Source organism: Seriola aureovittata, chromosome 1 (assembly GCF_021018895.1).
Source record: "Seriola aureovittata isolate HTS-2021-v1 ecotype China chromosome 1, ASM2101889v1, whole genome shotgun sequence".
NCBI classification, from domain to species: domain Eukaryota; kingdom Metazoa; phylum Chordata; class Actinopteri; order Carangiformes; family Carangidae; genus Seriola; species Seriola aureovittata.
This window is the reverse complement of record NC_079364.1, coordinates 17,307,565-17,331,238: the sequence shown is the minus strand read 5'-3', so window position 1 is coordinate 17,331,238 and position 23,674 is coordinate 17,307,565. Positions and strand designations below refer to the sequence as shown.

General features: G+C 38.7%; 3 protein-coding genes across 4 annotated transcripts; 1 reads left to right on the top strand and 2 right to left on the bottom strand.

Moving 5' to 3' along the window:
* Nucleotides 1–1,406: 1,406 nt before the first annotated feature.
* Nucleotides 1,407–5,917, bottom strand: LOC130170119 (transcription factor E2F4-like). The gene is made up of 10 exons (XM_056377273.1): nucleotides 5,691–5,917; nucleotides 5,085–5,244; nucleotides 4,234–4,343; nucleotides 3,967–4,122; nucleotides 3,581–3,624; nucleotides 2,921–2,985; nucleotides 2,471–2,786; nucleotides 1,869–1,916; nucleotides 1,709–1,753; nucleotides 1,407–1,622 (listed from the first exon to the last, which is right to left on the bottom strand). The coding sequence occupies exons 2-10, from the start codon at nucleotides 5,241–5,243 to the stop codon at nucleotides 1,504–1,506; spliced, it is 1,062 nt and encodes a 353-aa protein (XP_056233248.1). The 5' UTR covers nucleotide 5,244; nucleotides 5,691–5,917; the 3' UTR covers nucleotides 1,407–1,503.
* A 2,327-nt stretch (nucleotides 5,918–8,244) lies between these two features.
* Nucleotides 8,245–14,494, top strand: si:ch211-122f10.4 (cathepsin A-like). Of its 2 annotated transcripts, XR_008827338.1 has the most exons (12): nucleotides 8,245–8,547; nucleotides 9,063–9,174; nucleotides 9,260–9,397; nucleotides 9,510–9,668; nucleotides 9,806–9,897; nucleotides 10,975–11,059; nucleotides 11,146–11,298; nucleotides 11,385–11,530; nucleotides 12,057–12,219; nucleotides 12,302–12,391; nucleotides 12,485–12,987; nucleotides 13,435–14,494. XR_008827338.1 is itself a non-coding variant. In XM_056374415.1 (11 exons), the coding sequence occupies exons 1-11, from the start codon at nucleotides 8,378–8,380 to the stop codon at nucleotides 12,566–12,568; spliced, it is 1,392 nt and encodes a 463-aa protein (XP_056230390.1). In that variant the 5' UTR covers nucleotides 8,245–8,377; the 3' UTR covers nucleotides 12,569–14,494. The 2 variants fall into 2 exon arrangements, 1 of the variants encoding a protein (XP_056230390.1); XM_056374415.1 differs by having other exon boundaries at nucleotides 12,485–14,494.
* On the bottom strand, nucleotides 14,454–23,379 carry slc38a7 (solute carrier family 38 member 7). Its single transcript, XM_056374431.1, has 12 exons — nucleotides 23,294–23,379; nucleotides 21,749–22,225; nucleotides 20,846–20,899; nucleotides 20,021–20,165; nucleotides 19,327–19,468; nucleotides 19,123–19,221; nucleotides 18,892–18,949; nucleotides 18,669–18,783; nucleotides 18,219–18,366; nucleotides 17,284–17,483; nucleotides 17,130–17,181; nucleotides 14,454–16,778 (listed from the first exon to the last, which is right to left on the bottom strand). The coding sequence occupies exons 2-12, from the start codon at nucleotides 22,001–22,003 to the stop codon at nucleotides 16,676–16,678; spliced, it is 1,371 nt and encodes a 456-aa protein (XP_056230406.1). The 5' UTR covers nucleotides 22,004–22,225; nucleotides 23,294–23,379; the 3' UTR covers nucleotides 14,454–16,675.
* Nucleotides 23,380–23,674: the final 295 nt, after the last annotated feature.

Below are 23,674 nucleotides of genomic sequence, written 5' to 3'. Positions count from 1 at the left end.
AGTAGATATAAAATTAAACTTAACTCAAATCTAACTCGAAGTAAAGCTTTTATTAGCAGAAAATATGCATTGGATAGATGTTTCTAATAAATTATAATGTGGCTGTAAGCAGAGAGAAAGTATTTATTAATGTTTCTCAACAACTATAACTCCTATGGGCACCAGTAAGTGGAGGCTGATGTGCTAACAGATAACAAATGAGGTAGTTTGAATTGCTGACACACAGTGCACATTAATTAACACATAAAATGCCATTGTAGCTGTGTCCAATAACATTCTACTATTTTACAACGATACAAAGCAGCAGAACTTTGTTTTTCTTCTTTTCAACATTGATAAATTCACAGGCCCTCGTGTTTATCTTGTGACAATTCAGATTGGCCCAATCTAAGACTGCAAACCACTGGAAAAAAACTACCCAAATCACTATTTTTATATTGCTGTATTGGTGTTTACTTCTTAAATACGTATGTCTTCCACCACTGTAAACATTCCCACAAATTCATTTTCCCTTAAAGTCGGTGTCAAAAACTGTGCAATTATTATCCTGGGCTATCTGTACTGTGGTACACTGGCTTCTTCAGAGTGCAGAGGAAATATGTATTTTAGATACACTATATGTTAAACATAACCATGACTTAAAAGTCAATATGAGACTGATTAATATGAACAGAATTCAGCCCAAAATACACAGACAAAACAAAGTTAAAAAAAAAAAATAGATTTCATTCCTTTCTTGAAGTCTATAAAAACCTATTAACATTTCTCTAAGGGAATTTTACTGATCAACATTCATCATCCATCAACTGGAATAGCAGCAAATCCAACACTGCAAAATGTACATGTACTGAATGATGTATAAATATTATCTGACACTATTTCTCTGTTCTGGTACCTCATGCACTCAGTCACACTGAGCTTTTAAATATATACATGCATATTAATATACATGCCTGTTTGTTATGCTTAGAGACATTTCCTTATATAAAAGGTGACAGTTTCAGAACATATAGTCAAGACATACTTGCACGTACAACAGATTTTTTTTTTTTGTATATACCAGACAAATTGTTGGTAACTAACAGTAAACATGTTTGGTGCTCAGTGAGTCAACAGTATTTTTAGCCATAATATGGAGGCATGGATCTAGCTCAGGCACTTCGATGAAATTGTGTTCAGACCATCATGGATCCCAAAGGATGAAATCTATTGAAATTGGTAATACCCTGACATTTCCTCTAGTGCCATCATGAGGTGGAAATTTGTGATTTTTAGTCAAATGTGATAGTGAACAACAGCATGTTAGCACATAGGCATGCCAATGTAAGCATTTAGCTCAACAAAGTTTAGCTGTAGTTTGTGGTGTTGTAATGAATTCGCAGTAAATGAATGAGGTTGACACGATATTTGAAATCATTCGTTTATTATTTGTTATAATCAAATAACTATTCAAAAACAGACTGCTATATACATTTCCAGAGGATCTTTACCACAAGTTCATGATCAAACATTGAGCACAGGGATGTCAAAGAGGTCACAGAGGCCTTCACTCTCGTCCAGATTATAGACATATTCTTGTTCAGATGGTGGCGGCGGCGATCGACGGAAGAGTGGTGAAAAAACTGATGAGCAGAAGTATACATGTGATTAATACAAATATACTACAAACACCAATAAGATATGAAGTCAGAAAATAAAGTGGGCTTACCTTCAGAGGTCATAAGCTTTGTGATTAGACCAGCACTCATTATTTCTACAAAAATCAGGGAATATATAATATTATACTAGTATACAGTCAAATTAAATGACTTTACAAATTTAATGAAAATAAATAATTCAGGTAAACATCAACAATAAAAAGCCATTACCTTTGGATGGGTCTAGTAGGTCCTTCAGTTCGTTTGATAAATCTCGCACTGGAAACAAGATTTTTTTAAATTAACACTCAACACTGAGAGAAACATTCATGAGATGTTAAGACATTATTGTATGAGCATGCATGAGTATAAAAGAAATATTCACAGAGAAAGACACAGCAGAACCAGTAACCACTGCGATATATAATTAATAAACTGATTTCATCTGCTACTGAAAGAAGAACTTGACATTTGTGTTATCTCTTCTTGAGTTCAGTTCCGTTCAACGCTAAAGAAACTCTTTGACTTGTATAGATAATATATGTTCTGTCTGTTGTTATTGCTCTATGTATGAATCTTATTTTTTAAACTTACTTGCATTTATAAACTAGTCATATGTTCATTTTTGATTAATCTTTGCTCAGCTTTGTTGTCCTTGGTTTTGAACTATGCCCATGTGTATCTCCCGGGACATTATTACTGCCACTGTGTATTATAAGTAAGTACACCGAGAGCAAACAGAGAAACAGGAGTCAAATTCCTTGTATGCACAAACATACTTGGCCAGTTTAGGTTTCACTATCAACAGAAACTGTACAAACTAAAATACTCACATTTAGGAGCACGAGATCTTTTGGGCTCAGCATTTACAAATGACGGTGCATGAGAAGGCTGCACATCCTCCATGGCCATCTGCCTTGATTTAGTGCAATGTTTGGTGACAGCTGATGCCTGATAGGGTGCAGTACTGCTTCCTGTTGCATTTGAAGTGGACATGGCTAACTTAGCGTTCTGTAAAATTTCTTCAGGCGGCGGGACTGGAAGTACAACAGGAACAGAGCTGGCAGAGTTTTTGTTAAGAAGTAAGACATCTATGGGTCCACCGCCACTTTTCAGATGGATCTGGTACTTTGCTGGGCTGTTCTGAACCTGAAAGAGGATGTACACATACACACGTACACACACACACACACACACACACACACACACTCTAAGTTATCCCATCTGAATTTAAAGGCAGAAAAAGAAAACAGTACAGTAGGTTCCACTGATGCAGGACTTACAGCTTTGGGAATAGGAACATCTAACTGTGTGCCAGATGGCGCTCGTACTGCCAAAAGTGTGTGGCCTGAAGAGACACAAGATACTGAAAAGTTAAAGACAATAAACTTATTTGGTCTTCATATATTTTAAGACAAACAAATGCTAGCTGTTCTTTTTGCCTTAATTCTAAAACAAACTACTGTATGTCAGCTGTTATGGTGATGCAAGCACCGTAATGATTTTATACACCAGTGTTTTTCCAGCTGTGTGATAGTTACGACTCTGAATCGCCTAAACATCAGATTTTGCTCATATCTGGACTTCACCAAAGTGGCAAAGGTTCTAGTTGTTTCACAGGTTGGTCTACACTGAATCTCTTTACTACCGAAACATCAATCAATGCAACTCAACAGCAGCAGAGATGAGGCAGGAAGAAATGTGCCAAGGAGACTTTTGTTCTCATTTTCCTCAAAAAGTAAGGCTAGGATGTGTATTCACTCTACTGAAATACCTGAAGGTACCCGAAGGTTTCCTCTGTGGAATATAGATGTATCCACAATACAAAGTGATAGCACTGTCTTTGGCTTACTGCCCCTCTCCTTGGCTTTTCAAAGATACCCCCAACACAAAAATGTACAGAAGAGCGATGGTTGAACGACAAGAGAGTGATTATACATTACCACTGAAGCAGTTGCAGATATCTTCATGATTCACATAGGTCAGGGTTGATCTGAGTTAAAGTTCAACTTGAAATATTGTGCTAGAAGAGCTAGCTGCTGCATGACAGCAACTATAATAATAAAAGATGTTAGCTTTAATAATAAATGAATTTGCTCTTGCAAAAGAAATTACAGCTATAAGCAATACCATACAGCTTTTGTGCCACAAAGGATTAACCCCCTGTCCAATATCTAATTTTCACTGAAAAAGTGAAACGTTTCAGACAAATACATAACATTTCTGCAATCTCTACTAAGTTTTTGTCAATAGAAACAGACAGGAATAGAATAACTGACAAATGTTGAAAATCAACGTGTTCAAGTTTAAACAGGAATAAAAAGGATATTTGCTGCAGTCTTCTGTTGTGTTCCTGATGCTCTGTTCGACCCAGAGTCTCTGCTGATCCAACATGAATTCCTTCTGCTCCAAGTCCTCCAGCTCAGACTTTAACTCTGTCAGTCTGTTGGTGAACTCGTGTGCATTTTCTCCTGGCAATGCACCTCTTATTTAGAAAAGGCATATGTATTATATTTTGTAAAACATATTTTGCACTACACTCTTGCAACACATGCATACGCAAATGCATGCACAAAAGGCAGGGTTGGAAACTTACATCCACTTCACAATTCTCTTAGATATTTTCATAATCAGACCAATGCCCTCCAGCACATTCGTGATATCGTAGATTCGCCTTTTCTGTCCAACAGCCAGGATCCTGACAGCCTAAAAGAACACAAAAAACACTTTACCCACCACAGCCAACTTAGCCTCATCCGGAGAATTTTAGTTTCCCAAATGTCTTTATAAAAAAAAAAAAAATTGTTGTTGTATTTTTGACAATATCAAACTCTGGTTCCTATGTAGGTTAATGGCACTTTTTGCAGTCACTTAATACAACAGTTTTCGCTAACTGAATGAACTATTTAATATCATTTTTGAGTTTTTAACTGAAATGTAAGATGAAATAAAAACCGAAGGACTTTAGTTTCTAAAAGTAAATAATAAAATCTTTTTTAAATTCACTTTAATTTGGTCAGAGTGAGTAAGAAACACAGAGGTAACAATAAACAGCCACCCATTTCTGAGAAAATTAAAAAAAATAAGACAAAAATACAACAACTTTTATTTCCCAGTGCACACTGTAAGCACTGACAAGCATAAAAGGCTGAATTTTGCACATATGTCTATACAGAGGGATCTATATACAGAATATGAGCAATTGGATATGTGTATATTATGTTTATTTATTATTATTTTGGGGGCTGCAACTAGCAATGGTCATCATGAATTTATTTGTATTTTCTCTATTAATCATTTTGTCTACACAATATCACAAATTAGTGACTGTCTAGTAACTGTCTAAAGGAGAAAAGCAAGAAATCAGTGACATTTAAGAAACCATATCTCCAGTGATGGGATCCGTGTTTGTTTCGCTGTGTGCTTGAATGGTCTCAGCTCACTTACTTCTTTGAGGTCCAGTGTTCCTCCTTCAGCTTCTTGTAGTAACTTGACAAACCTGGCGGCCAGCACATTAAGGCTCCTTAGACTCCTCTGGTATTTGGGGTTCTGGTCTGGCATGGCAGTCTCTCCGTCTGGACTGTGTGGGCCACCTTCAGGATCCATGCTGCCGGACAAGAAAAGAAAACAAATGAAACCGGGAGGCTCCCTGCTCTGTTTGAATCAGCTGCGTCGGACCCGCCTCACACAAGCGGAATGAGTTTCTTTCGATCTTGTCAGTGTTTCCTGTATGACCACTTTTATAGTTTTGTGTGGTTTTTATGTGGATCTGAAATCATCCTGTCTAAATAAAACGTTTAGAAAAACAATACGGTCATGCACTTTTCTTGTGAACTTTCCCCAATTGTTACAGCTCATTGGGATAGGTTTATTATGAAAAACTTATACCGGAAACACTAAGATTGTGTGTACCTTTTCTCTCGTAAATAACTATCGTTAATATAAAGTGTTTTGTTAAAAGTCCTGGTTGTTCGAAAGAGCGCTGATACGGGCACTAAATCAGATTGTCTACATGAATTAAACAGGAAAATTACAACAAACAATTGTTATTACCTCGATAGTTGTCGCGAATGGCGGTAGAGTTGCTGCTCAGGATACTAAGCTAACGCTAGCTAAAGCCAATAGTCCTGACGACGGCAACCGACAGTATTTTAACTTGCGATACGAGTTGTGGCGAACAGATAAATTTATCCACAATGCAATAACAAATTCAAGCCAATGTTTTCAGCACTGCACCAACTCCATTGATACTCCAGTCCACTCTTATGGAGTTAGGCGCGTATTTTTCCGGTAGGCGTATAAACCTGCCTTCACAATAAAAGTCCAAACGTACGACTGATCACAATTAAGTGCCCTCTCACTAAAATAATATTTTATAGTATCCTGGAAAATGTATTATTTATGTGTATTCCACCTACATTAAACCTGTAATGCTAAGCCAATAGCATACAGAAGACAAATATTTTCTGAGCGTTACACTAATGGGGGACAGAGGGATCCCACCACCTCCACCTATCATCTATTGAATTGTAATTTCTTCCAAGTCAATATTATTATATTAATAGTATTATATTAGTTATACCCAAAAAATACAATCAGTACTCCCACGCTGGAATAATGCTACACGGCATGTTATATTTACTGGCCCAGAATTAGTTTTTAGAAATTTCTATTTCAGTCTGTAAGTATTCCACGAAGTGTTAGTTCTTTAATTTTGTGCATATAAACTCTACCCAGGTAAAACAGGCAAAACTACCAAAAATTTGTAGTTCTGTAGGAGTTCTGTGGCCCTGGGGAAGGTGGCTGTTGTTCAGTAAGGACACTGTCCATAACTATTTCATGCTCAGAAAATCCATTGCAGACATGAAATTTGGTTTCATTCAATGTGTTTGTTTTTTTGTTTTTTGCTTGCTTGTTTGTTTTTGTTTTGTTATGTATTTTCTACTGTATTTCATGTTAAATGTGAAAAATTGCTTTTGTGTCAAATGTGCTATGCAAATGGCCCTGATTTTAACTTGAGGACATGTTACACAGAAGATATTTTGACATGTTTCAGTTTCAGGGTCCTGGTATTGTTCCTGTTGGCTCACTGTGACACTGTAATGGCTTACATGGTTATACAAACAATGTTTGTGTTTCCTTTTGTGTCAAGTCAAAATGTGTGCTGTGAAATGAAAAGTTTGGGCACTTAGTCCCACCCACCCCTTGTTAGAAATATTGGCAGAAACATAATTTTTCACCCACTCTTCCTGTAGATTGCTTCAGGTTGTTTGCACACACACACACAGCGTGCTTAAGATCCACCCACAGATTTTAAATGATGTAGATGTCAGGGCTGTCAGTGATGTCAGTGAGGGCTGTTCCAAAAGCTTCAACTTGTGTTTCTTGAGGTAGTTCATGGTGGATGTTGAGGTCTGGCTTGGATCACTGTCCTGTTGTAGAATCCAGCTTCTTTTCAGTTTAACTTTCTCGACTGACTGCAGGATATTTGCATCAAGAATCTGTTGATATTTAGTGGAATCAATTCTTCACTCTATCCATGCAATGTTTTCTGAGTCACTGGCTGCCACTCAACCCCAAAGCAGAGTATTTCCACCCACATGCTAAACAGTTGGCGAGGTGTTCTTTCCATCAAATACTGCTCCTTTTTTACTCCAAATATGGTGATTGTGGGCAAAGAGCTCAATTTTAACTTCATCTGTCCAAAGCACTAGTTTCCAAAATGACTATGGCTTATCCAGATGTTGCTTTGCAGACTACAAACGTTGACTTTTGTGATGAGGTTGCAGGTAAATTTTCCTTCAGATGACTCTTCTACATACACCCTGTTTGTGCATTAATGGTGCACAGTGGAACAGTGCACCACCACTCCAGGTCCTTTGCAGTCATTTCAACCCAGCAGACCTGTAATCTGACAGTTGTCTTTTCTTTCAGATCTTGTCTTGACTTACACAGTTCCCCTTAACAGCCATTTCTGACATTTCAGACAGTGGAAATTTCAACCCAGAAGCGCTTAGATACCTTTCGATGGCTTCACTTGCTTTGTTTGCATCATTTTCAGATCCTCAGTCAGGTGCTTAGAGGAGCCCATCGTTGTTTAGTGTTACCACACGGCTTGAAGAGTCAGAGAGATGATTAGATCTAGAAATGTAACCAACTGACTATTTATAATAACAATTCTTGACATACCTTTCAAGGCCTAACCTTTCACTTTACAACTACAAGTCTGCCCAAACTTTTGCATGTCACAATTCTGGTCAAGTTTGTGAAATAAAAAGTAACTGTGAATTAACATTTGAAGAATGGCTGGTTTTTCAAAAGGTACTATGTTTGTATTTACTTCTGTTCACTTCAAACATCCTCAACAAAAAACTTTTGCATAAAACCATATATCTTTCATGTCTCAGTGGTATAGTACGCTCCTGTACTTGTACTGTAAATGTGTTGCATTAAAACTGTTTTTGGGGGGTTCCGGTTTTTACATAACAATTCGATGATAACTGAAGAAGCCAGCTTCCAACATTTCAGACCTGCCTTTGCAATGTCGATGTCCAATACTTCCGTGGGAAGTCAGGCGCTGGTCACGTGACCCGCAGCAGCAGTCACATGACTGGTTGGTCATGTTCACGCGGAGGTACAGTTGAAGACTCTGGAGGAAGTCAGCTAACAAGCCTCGTCCCTTCCCTTAAACTGACGCGAGCTGCTGTGTTGTCGTTGTTAGAAGTGAGTGAGGTTTGGTGATGTTCTCCGGGAGTTTGCTGGTGTGTTTGCTGGCCGTGTTGCAGCTCGGCTCCCGGGCTCAGTACGCTCCTGATGAGGTGACGTACCTGCCAGGTATGACGTTCAAACCCAACTACCGACAGTGGTCAGGGTACCTCCAGGCACGGCCGGGGAAGTTTCTCCATTACTGGTAAGAAACTGGCGGACGAAGTATGCACTTCTTTTGCTTTAGTTAAAGTACTAATACAACAGTATAAAAACCTACCTAAGTAAAAGTACTGAAGTAATATCAGCAAAATGTTGTTTAAGTATCAAAAGTTCTGCAGTAAAGAGTCCCCTGTGACTGGCTATTTATGACATTATTTAGGTGTAGCGCTGCCGCCATCAATTATTTTAATAATCGATTAATGTTCTGATGATTTTCTTGATGAAGTCCAATACCCCAATACCAGAAAAAGCAGAAAATACACACAATGGAGAAAAAAACATTTGTTTTGGCAAGTAAATACTCAAACTGCAACACGTACAGTCAAATATCCTCAAATGTTGATGTGCTGTTCCTTTTTAGTTCATGAGCTTAAATAAATAAGAAAAATAATCAGTCAATGATACATGTGCAAAAGATAGCATGTATGAACCCAAAGTTTTGCATTCAACTGTGTCATGCAGTTTACAGTATCTAACTTTAGTCCTGATCTCCTGCAGGTTTGTGACCTCTCAGAGGGACCCAGTCAAAGACCCTGTGGTCCTCTGGCTGAATGGAGGTCCTGGCTGTAGCTCACTGGATGGATTCCTGTCAGAGAATGGACCATTTCATGTGAGCGTGCACACTGTGTGTATAAATATACCTGTGCACTGAATCAAAGTGACTCTGAATAGGCACTGTGGACTTTGCTTTTCAGGTGAATGATGATGGAGCCACACTGTATGAGAACACATTGAGCTGGAACAAGATTGCCAACTTGTTGTATCTAGAATCTCCTGCAGGAGTGGGATATTCCTACTCTGATGACCAAAAATATGCAACCGATGATGACCAGGTCAGTTCAATCTGTTAGATAAGTCATAATAGATTTTAAAATTCAAAGAAATGCTTAGAAACAACCAGAGACCATACTGGACAAGAAACCATTGCATATGTTCTTCTCTTAGGTAGCTGATGATAATTATAAAGCCCTCCAGAGTTTCTTTGTCAAGTTCCCCAATTTCACTCAAAATGATTTCTTCATCTTTGGAGAGAGTTATGGTGGAATTTACGCACCAACCCTCAGCCTGCGCGTGGCTACAGGATCTGCCAAAATCAACTTCAAGGTGAGTTGCTTCTTGCAAGCCTCTGTTTATCTTCAGCCTCAGATGTTTTGCTCAGCAGCACCATCAGCTGCTCACTATCAGTACTTTAGAGGCACGTAGCCAAGCATATTTATTTTTGATTGTTCACTTGTTTTCAGGGCTTTGCAGTGGGAAATGGTATCAGCAGTTTTGCCCTCAATGACCAAGCTTTGATCTACTTTGGTTACTATCACGGCCTCTTTGGAGAAGAGTAAGTGGCACCTTGTAGCGGAAGCTTGTTTGCTTTTACTCTGAGGGAAAATGTACAAAAGCCATGAAAGGCTTGTATGCTCCCCCACACAAAATATGCATAACGTCAAATTAGATAGATTTTTAGATAGATCATGTGTAAAATGAAAGACTGTCTGGAGTCTGAAGACACCACATACAAGATCTACAGAATACAGCTTCATCATTCATTGGTCAATTCATCAGAATAGCAGAGTATTTGAATGTTTTAAGTCCTTAGCAGTTTCTGAATTTTATACTAAACATGAATTCTGAGCAGGTTTTGAGTATGTCATTGAGTGTGCTGTCGGACACTTTTGTATTTTTATAAATACTAACAGCCAAAAAGTATAGTAGGACAGTAAGAATATAGTACATACAGCAGTACAGATTACATTTAGTTTGTGGTGTGGAATTGGGACATACTGCTTTTTTTCCCCCTAAATTTCAGAAAACCAAATTCAAAACATTCAAATTTACTTTTATGGTTGTTATTCTACTAGAACCAATGTAACATACAGAGTGTGAAAAGATGATTTCTTGTGACCGAGAGATGAAAAGGTGTACTTATCAGATCAATTTGGCTGGTTTATTTGTGCACAAAGGACAGATCTGGTGCTGGGTACACCAGGTCTCTCACTGAATGACAGAACTTGAGCTGCTTGTATCCTAACTTGATCAGGGCCTGGTAATTATCATCTGTTTGACCTCAAAACCTTTCTCTCAGTGTTTCACTTTTATTGCTTACATCCTCCGGGAAGTACCTGCATCACTAAATCTCTGCCAGGACGTAGATAATCTTCTAAACACCAAAATAACCATAAAACCCTTGACGTGTAATAGACTCCGTGATCTCCTGCTCCCCCAAACGTCAGCAGCCTACCTAAAGTTCACGTTCAGGACATCCTTAAACCAAAGTTACCAACATGCAATACAACCTTACAGAGTGTCTCATTTTAATGTTTTAGATCAATATGACAGAATTACTGACATCAAGCTAAGGTGAAAGTTACACATAGTTGATGCAGATTGTCATTTTATAGCCTTGTTTTGTCTGCAGTTTGTGGCGTGATCTGAACATAAATTGCTGTGAGAAGGGGAGCTGTAATTTTTACAACTCCAGTTCAGAGATGTGCAATAAGCTGGTACGTATGCACTATTTCTACAGTATACAGCTGGGAATTCCTGGCACTACTCTTTCAAATTTTACTTTGTCCTTGTCTCCCTTCAGGTGACCATGGCTTTTCATATTGTGTATGAGATCGGACTTAATGAGTATGCCCTCTACTTGGATTGTGAGGGGCAGAGAAGATCCCACAGAGGCTATGAGAGAACCATGAGTCATCTGTTTAAGAACTGCAGGAAAAATCCTCAAGGCCACAAAGTGAGCGTTTCCCGTCTTGGCCTTGCACCTGTGCTTCAAATTCTCATTGTCCTGTAGCGTTAATGATTAACATCTTTTTAATGAAGTTTTCAGACAGAGCGACTCCCTTCGTGTCTCTGGGTGAAGTTCCTCCCTGCATCAACAGTACGGCTCAGATGAACTGGCTGAACAGAGGCGATGTGAGGAAAGCTTTACACATTCCAGATACGCTGCCACCGTGGGACATCTGCAGGTGTGTTACAGTAAAATAACGAATGTGATTAGATGATTATGACATCACTGTCATCCCAAGTCCTTCCTGTTGGTATTTGTCTGTAGGTGGTCGACGCGTCAATAATGTAATAACAAGGAGCTGTGGGAACTCTTTGTATCACAATATTACATCAGATCTGACCTTGCCACCCAAAGATGAATCCAAATCTCTTTTACTTTTGTAATTTCAGCAGTACATTGTATTGATTGTAACCCTTGACTGGCTTGTTGAAAGCACTGCAACGCATTTCTGTACACACGACGACAACAGAAGGGATAAATGCGCACAGTAAAAAGTATTCACATTGCACTACTGTTGTTTTTAAACCATATGTGGATTATACTAATCTTCCCCTAAATAAATACTGATTTTTAACACATTGAAGTAGTAATTTCAGCCTGTAATCTGTTGGATCGACAGTCTTCTGTAACTATATTGTATGTGTGCGGTTAGGTTGGAGGTCAGTGACATGTTTATCATGTTGATAACAAATTCTTCATCGCAGTGATATTGTTGGGGAGCATTACACCACCCTGTACACAACTGTGAAGGAGGTGTATCTGAAGCTGCTCTCTCTGGGCGTGCGGGCGCTCGTCTACAATGGAGACACTGACATGGCCTGCAACTTCCTGGGAGACCAGTGGTTTGTGGAGGACCTTGGCCTGAAGGTAGGAACTTTAATTTCAGGAAAGATCTTATACCAAACTACAAAAAGACACATTTCTTAATGCTACCAATAAATGTTTTCAGGCAACCACTAAGTATCAGAGCTGGATTCATGAAGACCAGATTGCCGGTTTCTACCAACAGTTTGGAAACATAACTTTCCTGACAGTCAAGGTAACCACCAGTGTGTTGTTTAGTGTCTGCCATAGAAGCATGGCTGTGCTGTTTTAGGTTGGTGATGTGAAATACCACTGTGCTGTGTTTCAGGGTGCCGGTCACATGGTTCCTCAGTGGGCTCCAGGTCCAGCTTTCCACATGTTCCAGTCATTCATAACAAATGGCTTCTACTGAGTCATGAAAAAGATGAGTATGTGTGTAGAGTGTCAAAAAAAAATATGTGAATTATTTGGAATGACCAGGTTTTCCAGACTGATAAATGTAGACAAGCACAGTGTCCCTAAGATAATATCACACCAACAATTATACTCTTTGTTGAAAACACCCACCAAACATTCACAGTGCTGGTAGAAAAAGTAAGTCAACCTTTGGATTTAGTAACTAGTTGAACCTCCTTTGGCAGCAATTCCCTAATTGCCTATTAAGGTCTGGGCTCTGACTGGGCCACTCCCTACAGGTGGATTTTCTTCTTTTGAAGTCATTCTGTAGAGCTGCTTCAGCAGGTGGACGAGTGTGTCCAGGTCCAGAGGCAGCAAAACACCAAATCATGATGCTCCCTCCACTGTACTTCACCTCTGGGATAATGTTTTCATGTTAGTATGCAGTTCCTTTTTTCTTTTTCTTTTTTTTTACACCATAGTTCTTTATCATAGTTTTCATAAGCATTAGTTTCATCACTCATCATCATTTGCGTATGGTCGACTCATGAACAGAGCTGTTAACCAGCGCCAATCATTCCTTTGAACCTTTAGGTGTTACTCTAAGGTTCTTTGGTACCTCACTGAGCATTCATCTTAGCAGGGCGCCCTCTTCTAGGTAGAGTAGTCACAGAACTAAGTCATCTCCATTTATAGACTGTGGACTGATGTATATCTAAACTCAAGAGTCATCTCCCCTTTCAGCTTTATGCAAATCAACAGTTCTTGAGCTCTTTTTTGCAAGGCGTGTTTCACAGCCGCAGATGTTTCTTCTGAACATAAAACTCAATATGTTGTCTGTTCGTTTGTTAACCCTAACCCATACTCCCTGTCTGGTTTCAGTGGTTGGACTCCTGATAACTCCTGACTCCAATTTGCTTTAGTAGATGTCATTAGCTAAGAGGTTCACACACTTTTTCCAGCCTACACTGTCAATGTTTGAATGATATTTTCAACATGGACAAGAATAGTACAATGATTTGTGTGTCATCAGTTAAGATAGATTGTGTTCAGAATTGTAACTTGGATGAAGAGCCGACCATATTTTAGGACAAATTCATGCATTCACTGACTATTTCCTGCCACTTGTATATAAACCTGTACTGGCCACTTGTTAGATGGTACATTTTTCTCAGGGAAGATGAATTTAGAGGGAAAAGGACTGTTAAAGCAGCTATTATTTTTCATTGTTCTTGCAGTGCTGTGTGTTGACTCTTCTCTGCATCACATTGGATTTGAGATGCAACGATTCAACTGCCAATTTTGAGATTTGAGGATGTTTACGTCTCTTTACTAGGTGAACATTGTTGGAATTACAGCCCTTTATACAATGTCCCTCTATTTCAAAGGATCAAAACTTACCAAACAAGTTAACAAACTTGAATAATCATGCTTAAGTCACTTTTTTGGCTTCAGTCTGGTCTTTAGCAAAGGTGAAACACAGGCTTATTTGGATTGAGATTAACTGACTGATTTGGTCATTTAAGGACAGTCTGTTTGGCTCAAACTATATTTTGGTTCAGATTATTGTCCTCAAGGTATGTGTAAAAGGGCTGCACTTCCTACACTGATCACACAATATGAATGTGAAAAGCTTTTCTTTCTTTTTTTAATCTGTGTTTTACGCCTTTTACACTGTAAAGCCAGTATTGTGAATACATAAAGCCAAAACAGAGTCTTTGTCCAGATACATAGCACATTGTACTGTACTTTTAAATAATGCTTTTCTCTGTGGCACTGATGTAAAGCAGAATGTTTGTTTTTGTCATATCAATATTTTCAGCAAATGTAAATGATACAAGGTGATTGAACATTGTCAGTAAATTCAGAGCAAACTGTCTTGTTAAAAACTGCAACTTAACTCATCATTTGTCTTTTAATTAAATGTTTTGTTGAACTGCCACTGACACATGGATTGTCATATTTATTCACAGACATTGATTGTAGTTAATTTATTGGAGTATCATATCATAGGCAGGTTCCTTTAAAACTTGCCAATGAACATAATTTTTATGCGTCATCGTTCTGTAGAAACAAGGAAAAATGATTTCTGATGAACAAATGCCTTGAGAAAAGTTGTACATTCTTCCAACCAGCAAACAATAAATCACTGTTATAGATGAAGCTGCTATCCACTCATCTGTAGCACCAATAGAGTAAAAGAAAAAAAATCATAAAAATTTGACACAAATGGTTGAAAACAAATTACATTCCAAAAATGATTGCAAAAAATTTTAAATAAGATAAAAAGTCTGACACTTTACTTTTTGTACTGGTCCCACAGAGGATTCATTAATGTTTTGACTACAGCTTCTTTCCCTTTCTCAAAATTATGTTGTATTTGTCACCTGTGTGACTAATACAATGTACTTGCTTTTCTGGGAAGAAAAAAAAAAATCCCTTTTACCATGTCTGTCCCTCATATACAAAAGTAAAACACCTTATTGCTTAGTTTGATAAAAACCTGAATAAATAGTAGAATCAAATGGCTGTCAGCCTTGAATCTCACTTGAATTATGGATCATAACACACTTAGCAACCCCAAAGCTGATAAAGTGTAATTGAATAAACGTAAAACCAGGATTAAATACCCTTTAGTTTTTATCACTGTGGCATTGTAAATCATTTAAACATACTTTATATTCTAAACATCTTTAGTGTTGAATAGATGAGGTTTTGAATGCTGGGGCATAAAAAAAAAAAAGAAAGTTCACACTTTGGTTTTAGTCAAAAAAGAACAAAAATTATTTATAACTCATCATTCTTGAGTTTCTGCAGTGGTGTCAGCTGATTCAAGTAACTCAAACCTCACACTTAAGAGTCCAACTACTTGACTTTTCCACACATCACTGCCAGTAGCAGTGTGTACATGTGCAAACTGAATTCTGTGTAAGATACTCCAATCTCTTGTTTACATTCACAAAGACGGCGTCATTTTCAAAACCCTGCTCTGTAGGAATTGACAGTCCTGAAAGAGTCTGAGTTCTCATATCCTGAATGTGGAGGTGATGCTGTGCTGCACAGCGTTTGGGGAGGCACACTGCTGTGGTTTTCAGCCTGTTTGACACTTAATTGTTCTGGACATAGAAGTAACCACCTGCTTTTAAAGGTCTGCGGGCTTACAGCACATGACTGTAACTTTGTACTTTTGCAAACCTGTCTTAACTAATATGGTTTAACCTCACCTTCACAGTACAAAACTTTATGAAATATATAAGAAACCAACAAAAATAAAAAAATAAATAACTAAAATGACTTCCTACATCTATTCCAAAATGTAATATGATTTGTTTACCATGGCTATGTAGTTGAAAACCTCACATTTTCCACTCATTTAGAGGTACTGACTGGACGTGAACAAATCAACAAGACCTGCAGTTAGCACCTCCCTCATTAACAATGCTGTGTCCTCGTGGGTGCAATCCTATCACTCAGTTCAATTTTTCATAGGAAAAACAAACAAAATTCTCAATTAGTGGACAAACTATCAGCGGCGCCAATATAGAGTCTAGACCTGGATTAGACCTGGGAACCACAACATGTCGATTCAATGATAAGAAACATTTACTTTGACATGCAAGTTAAAAATACACAAATTGGTACAATTTCATTATAAAAAAAAAAAACAATCAATCTGATTTGAAGACCTTTCTATACAAAGTCCTTCAGCTCTTGTAAACAGGACAGGAATGCGTCACCCATACAGGGTCCAGAGACAAGGGAGGCCCTCTGTGGCCCTGTGGAATGGCTACACTGTCAAACTATTTTCACTGCAAGTTAAACCCATCATCAAAACATAAAACATGCAATTTAAATTTTACAGAAAATAAAAGGCAAAGTTTCTGAAGTCACTTGGCGTTGTGTGGTGTCTTCGACTACTCCCTGACTGAGCAAAGAGCTCTGGGGCTTTTAACCCGGGAGCAGGGATGCCACAGTGGTCTTGATTTTTTTTTTAAATGAGTGTCATGAGATGCTTCTCCATCTTATCCAGTAGTTCAGAATAGCAGCACAGGACTAAGCACACCCCACCCCTCCCTCGTCTTCAATAATGAGGACACCACATGCTCTGCGAAAAATGTTCCTCTTAGCTGTTGATGTCTTGATAGATGGAGTTGGTTGTGGTGAGACCAAAGATGAAAGCTCCGATTGTAACCATGACAACACCAAAGACTACCAATCCATGCCAGCTGTGAAAGAGAGGACAGTGGAAATGAGTGTAGCAGATGACTCTGATGTGAAAGGCTCACTCAGAGCAGATAAATAACACCCAATTCTGCATATTTACACAGTATTTCAACATCTAATCTTATCAATAAAAAAAAAAAAAAAAGTGATTTTTTTATTTTTACTGCCATGTTCTGATTATGGAATAGAGTCACAATTTAGGAAATGTTTGAAAAATGCTTCATTATACGGCTAAAAGTTTTTATTTTTTTATTTAGATGGTTAGTCTTTGAGGATCTGGAGATATGGAGAAACCTTCTAAACATCAGTAAATGACATGATGTAATAAAGTGATGTAATAAGCAGCATCTCACCTGGCTGTCCGGCTGTCCGTCTCTGATAGTTTGGCTTGCATCAAACACAGACCTGTTAAGTTTAAGAGACATGACATAAAGACATTACAGAGAGACATTTAAATTGGGGTCGTAAGGAAGTCTGAAACAGTGCACACGATGAGGGCAGTGTTACCTGGGAAGACAAAGATAAAACAGGCCGCCAATCCTCCGATCAGCGAGATCACCCGACCAATATCTGGGATGAAGAGGGCGAGGATGAGGGTGACGACAAACCACACCAGGGTCTGCAGGATCCTCCTCCTCTGCTCACGACGTACACACACCTCCACCTGTTCACCTTGAAAACGCAGCCAAAGTCCTTCTATAACTGCCCTGGAAAGACACATGATCACACCAGAGAGCAGTGAGGAAATGCTCCATAAACTAAAGCGATAAATAACGAAACTTTTCTGTAGCACACACAAGGGAAGCACCGGACCCTTGTAATTTTTTCCTCCCCAATACTCATTCTGAAAACTAAACAAAGGTATTGGCTGAAATCAATCCAACAACAGTGCTCTTTTCGCCTCTTTCCATTTATGGATCTTTACATCTAACTGAACTGAATCATTCTTTTATGTGTGAGGTGACATGAAGCTTCATACAAGTTCATACATTAGAATTATTTTTAGGCTTGTGCAAATACATTTTTTTTTTCTATTAAAAACAGTCCCTGATTGATTCAGTTGAACATATTTAATGTGGGTATGTCACATTCTGCCCATGCTCAATACATTTAATAATTTCAGTATCGATCCTTATAATGATTTAGTATCTCAGATCAGTGCATCAGCAAGTCAAGACAAAACCAGAGGGATAAATCGTTCTGGCTCATTGATCAGACGATATTATCTTATCTCAGATCAGATCAGTATCGGCGTATATTTTGCCAGAAAGTAACAGAAATGCTGAAGATATGCAAGTTAATTTAGAAAGTGTTTCCATTACATAGTGTGTTTATGTAAAACTAATAACTATCAGTCGATATATGATAAGTTCTTTTTATTCTTAAATATAAATATCAGCTCAGTCCAGCCTCAACAGCATTTTATTTTCAGTGTATCTGACCTGCCACAGAAGTGTAAAATGGGGTAGGATGTGATCACACAGATGACAATAAAAGCTCTTGCGATGGCCACAGCAATATCATCAGGAGGGTACGACATCAACACGTCCTGACTGACATTGGAGCCAAAAGTCAGGAAGCCGCAGACACCTGATCAACACAAATCACAAGCGTTTTAAGTACTGACAGCCAGTCACGAGTCATGTGACCTGCAACAAAGCTGCACAATATTTCTCTTTTGCCGTCAGTGTAGTGTAAACTGACATTGAAACACTGATCCGTCATATGGTGATTTCTATATATCAGATTCAGAGACAAGAGAACCGATAAAGTGGAGAAAATGAGCTGTCGCTTGTTACAAAGTTTGATTTTTGAAATAAATATTTCAGTGTATCACCCAATTCATCATCACTGAGTAAACACTGAGTACACATCGCACACATTGACAGTACCTGTTCCTGTGTAAACAAAGAGGCAGATTATCATGCTGAGAGTGACCACAAGTCCCCAAGGTCTTATCTCTTTCCTGCTCATGCTGTTGAAGACTGGCACACAGCTGACATGGCACTGTAGAGAGAGATCAGGAGAAAGAAGATAAGGCAAAAATGATTCATCGATTTTATACTCAAATAATAAGAGAGGCAAATCATTTAATGATACCATATGAGGAAATACCTGGAAACCAAAGCATATGGTGGGCATTGCATTGAAAACTGCAGTCCAGGAAGCAGAACTGTAACAAACACAGTGATTTAGCGACTCAAGCAAAGCAAGATGACGAGGATGAAGATGCTTCTGCTTGAATGAGTCTTCGGACAATGCTCAAATAATTAGTAAGAAGTTTCTGAAAAGCTGTTAGCTGCATAAAGTAAGGGCAGTGTCATGGTGAGTGGGTGTGTGGCTCACCTGGTGGGACCATAGCCCGGAGTCATCTCTTTATCTGGCCAGATGTATTTTATAATGACCACGATGGTAACATACCAGGTTCCCATCACACTCAGTGCACTGCAATGAAGAACGATAACTCAGACGTGATTACCATGGAAGGTAAAAGTAATCCTCAGTGAGGAAATAAGCAGAGTGAGTAGACAGAGCGACAGAGCTTTGTACCTGGCATACTTCTGAAAGCCAATCTCTTTGGGGATGGAGAGAGGAAGAATAACCAAGACAGCAGTAACAACAATGGTAAATTTGCGGTCAGTGTACCAGAAGCCACCGGTACTATCTGTGTCATGAGCCACTGCTGCTATCACTGGAAAAAAAAAACAACAGGGAAATGTTTTTGAGAAGGACAGACAAGTAGAGAGGGAGGCAGTGGTGTATGCTGGAGAAATGTTACAAAGTGCCACGGTGGGAATTAGCCCCAAACTGCTTTACACATGGCAGAGATTTAGCAAAGTAGTTAATGAACATCACAGCCACTCCATTCATTCATTCATTTCAAAAGGCAGAATGAGGTGGGAGGTCAAAGTCTATTTCCAGAAACAGGCAGGAGTAGGAATTCTACTCTGTCAGCGTCTCAGTGCACGGAAATGTAAGAGCGGATCACATGAGGGACACATTTACTGAGAGAAAAAGCTGAGTGGTGTCATCCTTGATGCTCTTTGCCCTTTTCAATAATGGCACTACCTTGTATTATTTTAAAGCTCAGCAGCACTAACACTAGATATCTTCCTTTGTTCAAACACACAAATGTAGGGCAAAATGACAGAGTCCATGGAAATATAGGAGAAAGAACAATAAGTAATGACAACTATACAAGGGTAAGGGTGGCTGTTGGGTGATTCAGTGCGACTATACTTACAGCGATCCAGCTGGTCTCCAATGACAATAAAGAAGGCAATGCAAGTGCCAAAGGTGTAGACAGCAATGGCTACTTCACATATGACTCCTGTGACTTTCCCACAAGTGGCTCGAACAACCTCCTGATAGGTGCTTTCGTTACTGACCTGAAGAAACCAGGATAAAAGGATAAAAGTGTAATGGATTCAGCAGTAAAGGGACTGGAATAAAGAAATACACCCCATGCCTCTGTAAAGCACTTTGAATTGCCTTGTGTCTGCATGGTGCCATATAAATAAACTTGCTTTGCCTTGCCTTACAGACTGTAACCATCTTCAGTTTAAGGAATGCTTGATGAGAAAGTAATGGTTTTATAACTGCAGCATGAGCACACTCAATCATACTCAAGTCAATAATTCTCATGGTACCACAAGCCTCAAGACAAAGTTCATCCTACAGCTAAAAAGACTTTTGTATTTAAAAGAAATACACTGCAGATGTTTCTGGCTCCAAATGAATATCATCTATTAAGTAAGAAGAGATCTAAATGTAAAACTGACTCAAACTTGCATGTTGTATGTGTTTTAGCATGTAAGCATAAGTCTGAGCCATTCAGGAAGTGAAAGTCTGAGATTCTGTGCAATGCACTACATCAGCAATACAACCGCAGGACAAAAAAGCTATTACACAAGAACAGTGCTCTGATAGTTTCACCACTAATGAAGAAAAAATATTGAAGTGAGAGAAAAGCAGCATGTGGTGAGAGAAATAAAGAGAAACTACAGTAACAGTAAGAGATGAAGACTTCCAGGAAGTCAGACAGCGACAGGCCTGAGGCGACACAAACCTGGGAGCAGTAGCCCAGAATCACCAGTCCGCTGATTATGAAGATCAGCATACACTGAAACACAAACACATGGAAAACATCACATTATAGTTCCCCATTATACTGTCTAGAGCAGTTTTATGTCTGTCACAAGAAAAAATGACAGCTGATAACAGCAGACAGTTTGAATGTATTCTAAAATTCAATGCAGACTAATGTGTAAATACTGTGCACCTGCTTACACTGAAGCCAGGATCGGTTATCATTCAGACAATTAGACACAAACTTTAGTCATTTATCATATAAAACAATATTTTTTTTTTCAGGTGCTCTTCTCACTGGGTTGAAGTGGGCGGCACTCAGTAGTAGAAATAAGATGTCAGCTTCTTCTTTGCAGCAATCAGGGTTTAGTAACATATAAATTACAGTCTGATAAATGTGGGGTCGTTTTCAAATGTTGGCATCAAATCTGATGAAACCACAACATAGTCCTGACAAATAGGAATAATCCACATTTTTCAGTCTAAAATTCTTAATAACAAACAACTAAGAATGATTTTTCTCCAAAACTTGAACTCTGCTTGTTGCACAATTAGTCATGAATATTTCAGTTTTCAAGGACCTTAATACCCACAGTTGTTGCCTTCTCTCTGTTAAACTGAATTGTGTTTCAGATGGTGGGCAGACTTAGTGCGTCATTTAAAGACATCGCCTTGAGTCATTTCTAATGGCATTTATTGTATTTTTTGTGGTTTTACAGAGCAAATGATGAATAGATGTATCTAAAAAATAATCGAATCAACTGAAATTTAAAGTAGATTGCGGCCCAGTTTATGTCATTACAGTAAAAGCTTTTAGTCCTGAACACCTGCCTCATTCTGCAGGAAAGGACCTGTATAAAGGGGTGTTTTCACTTCTCCTCACCATTTGAAGCATCACTCCTGCAGTTACGCCTCCTGCCATATTGAAGGCTGCAGGGAAATTGAGTAAACCTGCGCCCAGTGCTGCATTCACTACGATGAAGACTGCTCCCAAAGACGACACGCCCCCGCTCCTCCTCCTATCCGTCTCAAGGTGCTGCACAGAATCCACGCTGGGGCTCTGCAAGAGCCATGCCCTTTCTCCAGAGTCATTACTGCCAACTCCACCCCAATCCTCCACATCAGCGTTAATCGCCATGAATCCTCAGGCTGTGGCTCGGCCTGTGATGCCTTTCGCAACCCAGAAAATTTGTCTCCAATTTTCTGGATCCAAAGGTAAGTAAAGTTAATCAAAGAGTCCAGGTGAAAGGACAAAGATCACTCAGGTGCATCTGAAATCTTATGTCCAGCGTCGTTAGTTCCACAACAGTCAGGAGGAGCTGATGTTTCAGTGTGATGTTGGAGCCATTCAGTGACTGATCTGTAATGAAATATTGTTTGAATTTATAGATACTTGTACTGTGAAATAACAACTGAACAATGTGTTATCATATCAACATACTATGTAAATTACTGTAAAGAAATAATTTGGATTAAATGTTTGAATGAATGTGAAAGAAGCATAAGTCATTTTTTGTACAACACAGATTGTGTTTTCTTAAATGAGACGATGACGGCAGCGGAAATATGTATATAATTTAAATAGGTGACTAAGGCATAATTCTTAAGAAATGTAATGTGACAGGATTATCTCCAGTTTTGCTGTCATGTTACAGCTCAATTATCTTTTGTGCAACAGTGGGCTGCTTACTTTATGGCTGACATGAAAACCTGCACTACTGGCCCCCATGTGTATCCCTCTGGAGTTTTTGATCATGTCTGGTTCCTTAAAGTAAAGTTTTGATTCATTGGTTCCTGAATTGTTTCCGTTTTGCAAAAGGACATACATGCACTTCTCTAGCATGCTGACAGATAAAGAGTTTAAAAGAGGTTAGTTGGTTAGTTATTTAGTTAGTTAGATGATGTTTTTCATTTTAAAAACATTACCCTGTTCTAGTGTCACTGTGTTTAGTGACATGTAGCTTACTTTAAAGAAAACAGATCATCAATTTATCGAAAGCAAACATAAATCTCAAACAATAAAGCTATTCGGTAGAGCAGCAGATCTCTCATTAAATCACTGTCTATAGAGACTTTAAGAGAAGTAAAGCTAACGTCACTGGTAACATGGGAAGGTGCTGATGGTTTGCAGCTGACCTCAACACAAATGCACCTTCAGCCGCCTTCGTCAAATACTGATTAAATGAACCCCTCATAGCTTTAAATGTGATTAGATTATCGCTTTTCTTTTCATTATTATAACAATGACATATGTTGCCCTTTGTTGCTCTGCGTGCTACGATAGCCTGTTAGCAAACGTTACACCCTGCTAAACACAAAATACAACAGGCCACATGTTGAAATATTTCTACGTCGGTTATATTCACTGTTATGTCGTCGTCTCTAAGTCAAGGTTAGAGGCTAAAATGCAGATAATTTGATACGATACCTTTGATGTTTCTCAGCCAACAGAGAATGACTGAGCCCTCTGTGTTTTGGCAGATTGTAGAAAGCCGAAGAACATGTGACACTTCGTCACGTGAGTAGAGAGCTGGGCGTGACTCTGTTTGTCTGGAATTGTGGGTATTGTAGTCAGTCCTCTGTGTTTAGGGGCTCAAGGAAAAAGTACAAACACAACTTTTTCAAAATACTCCAGTTTTTGAAAAAGAAATCCTATTTAAGTAAAAATATGCATCAGTGAATTGGCAGCATTTCACTGTTGGAGCTGTTGGAGCTGATTTTTATTCACCATTTTATAAAGGGCTGCAACTGATGATGCTTTTCATTTTTGTTTAATCTGCTGAGTGTTTTCTTGATTAATCGATTGATT

Coding starts and splice junctions, on each gene's coding strand:
- LOC130170119 (XM_056377273.1), bottom strand. CDS start 5,243: ATGGATCCTGAAGGTGGCCCACACAGTCCAGACGGAGAGACTGCCATG. Junction 4,123..4,233: donor AAGAGAATTGTGAAGTGGAT/GTAAGTTTCCAA, acceptor TTTCTAAATAAG/AGGTGCATTGCCAGGAGAAA. Junction 3,625..3,966: donor ACAACAGAAGACTGCAGCAA/ATATCCTTTTTA, acceptor ACTCAGATCAAC/CCTGACCTATGTGAATCATG.
- si:ch211-122f10.4 (XM_056374415.1), top strand. CDS start 8,378: ATGTTCTCCGGGAGTTTGCTGGTGTGTTTGCTGGCCGTGTTGCAGCTC. Junction 9,898..10,974: donor CACGGCCTCTTTGGAGAAGA/GTAAGTGGCACC, acceptor TTTTGTCTGCAG/TTTGTGGCGTGATCTGAACA. Junction 12,220..12,301: donor TGGAGGACCTTGGCCTGAAG/GTAGGAACTTTA, acceptor AAATGTTTTCAG/GCAACCACTAAGTATCAGAG.
- slc38a7 (XM_056374431.1), bottom strand. CDS start 22,003: ATGGCGATTAACGCTGATGTGGAGGATTGGGGTGGAGTTGGCAGTAAT. Junction 20,900..21,748: donor CAGGAGTGATGCTTCAAATG/GTGAGGAGAAGT, acceptor TTTGTGTTTCAG/TGTATGCTGATCTTCATAAT. Junction 19,222..19,326: donor GGCTTTCAGAAGTATGCCAG/GTACAAAGCTCT, acceptor TCTTCATTGCAG/TGCACTGAGTGTGATGGGAA.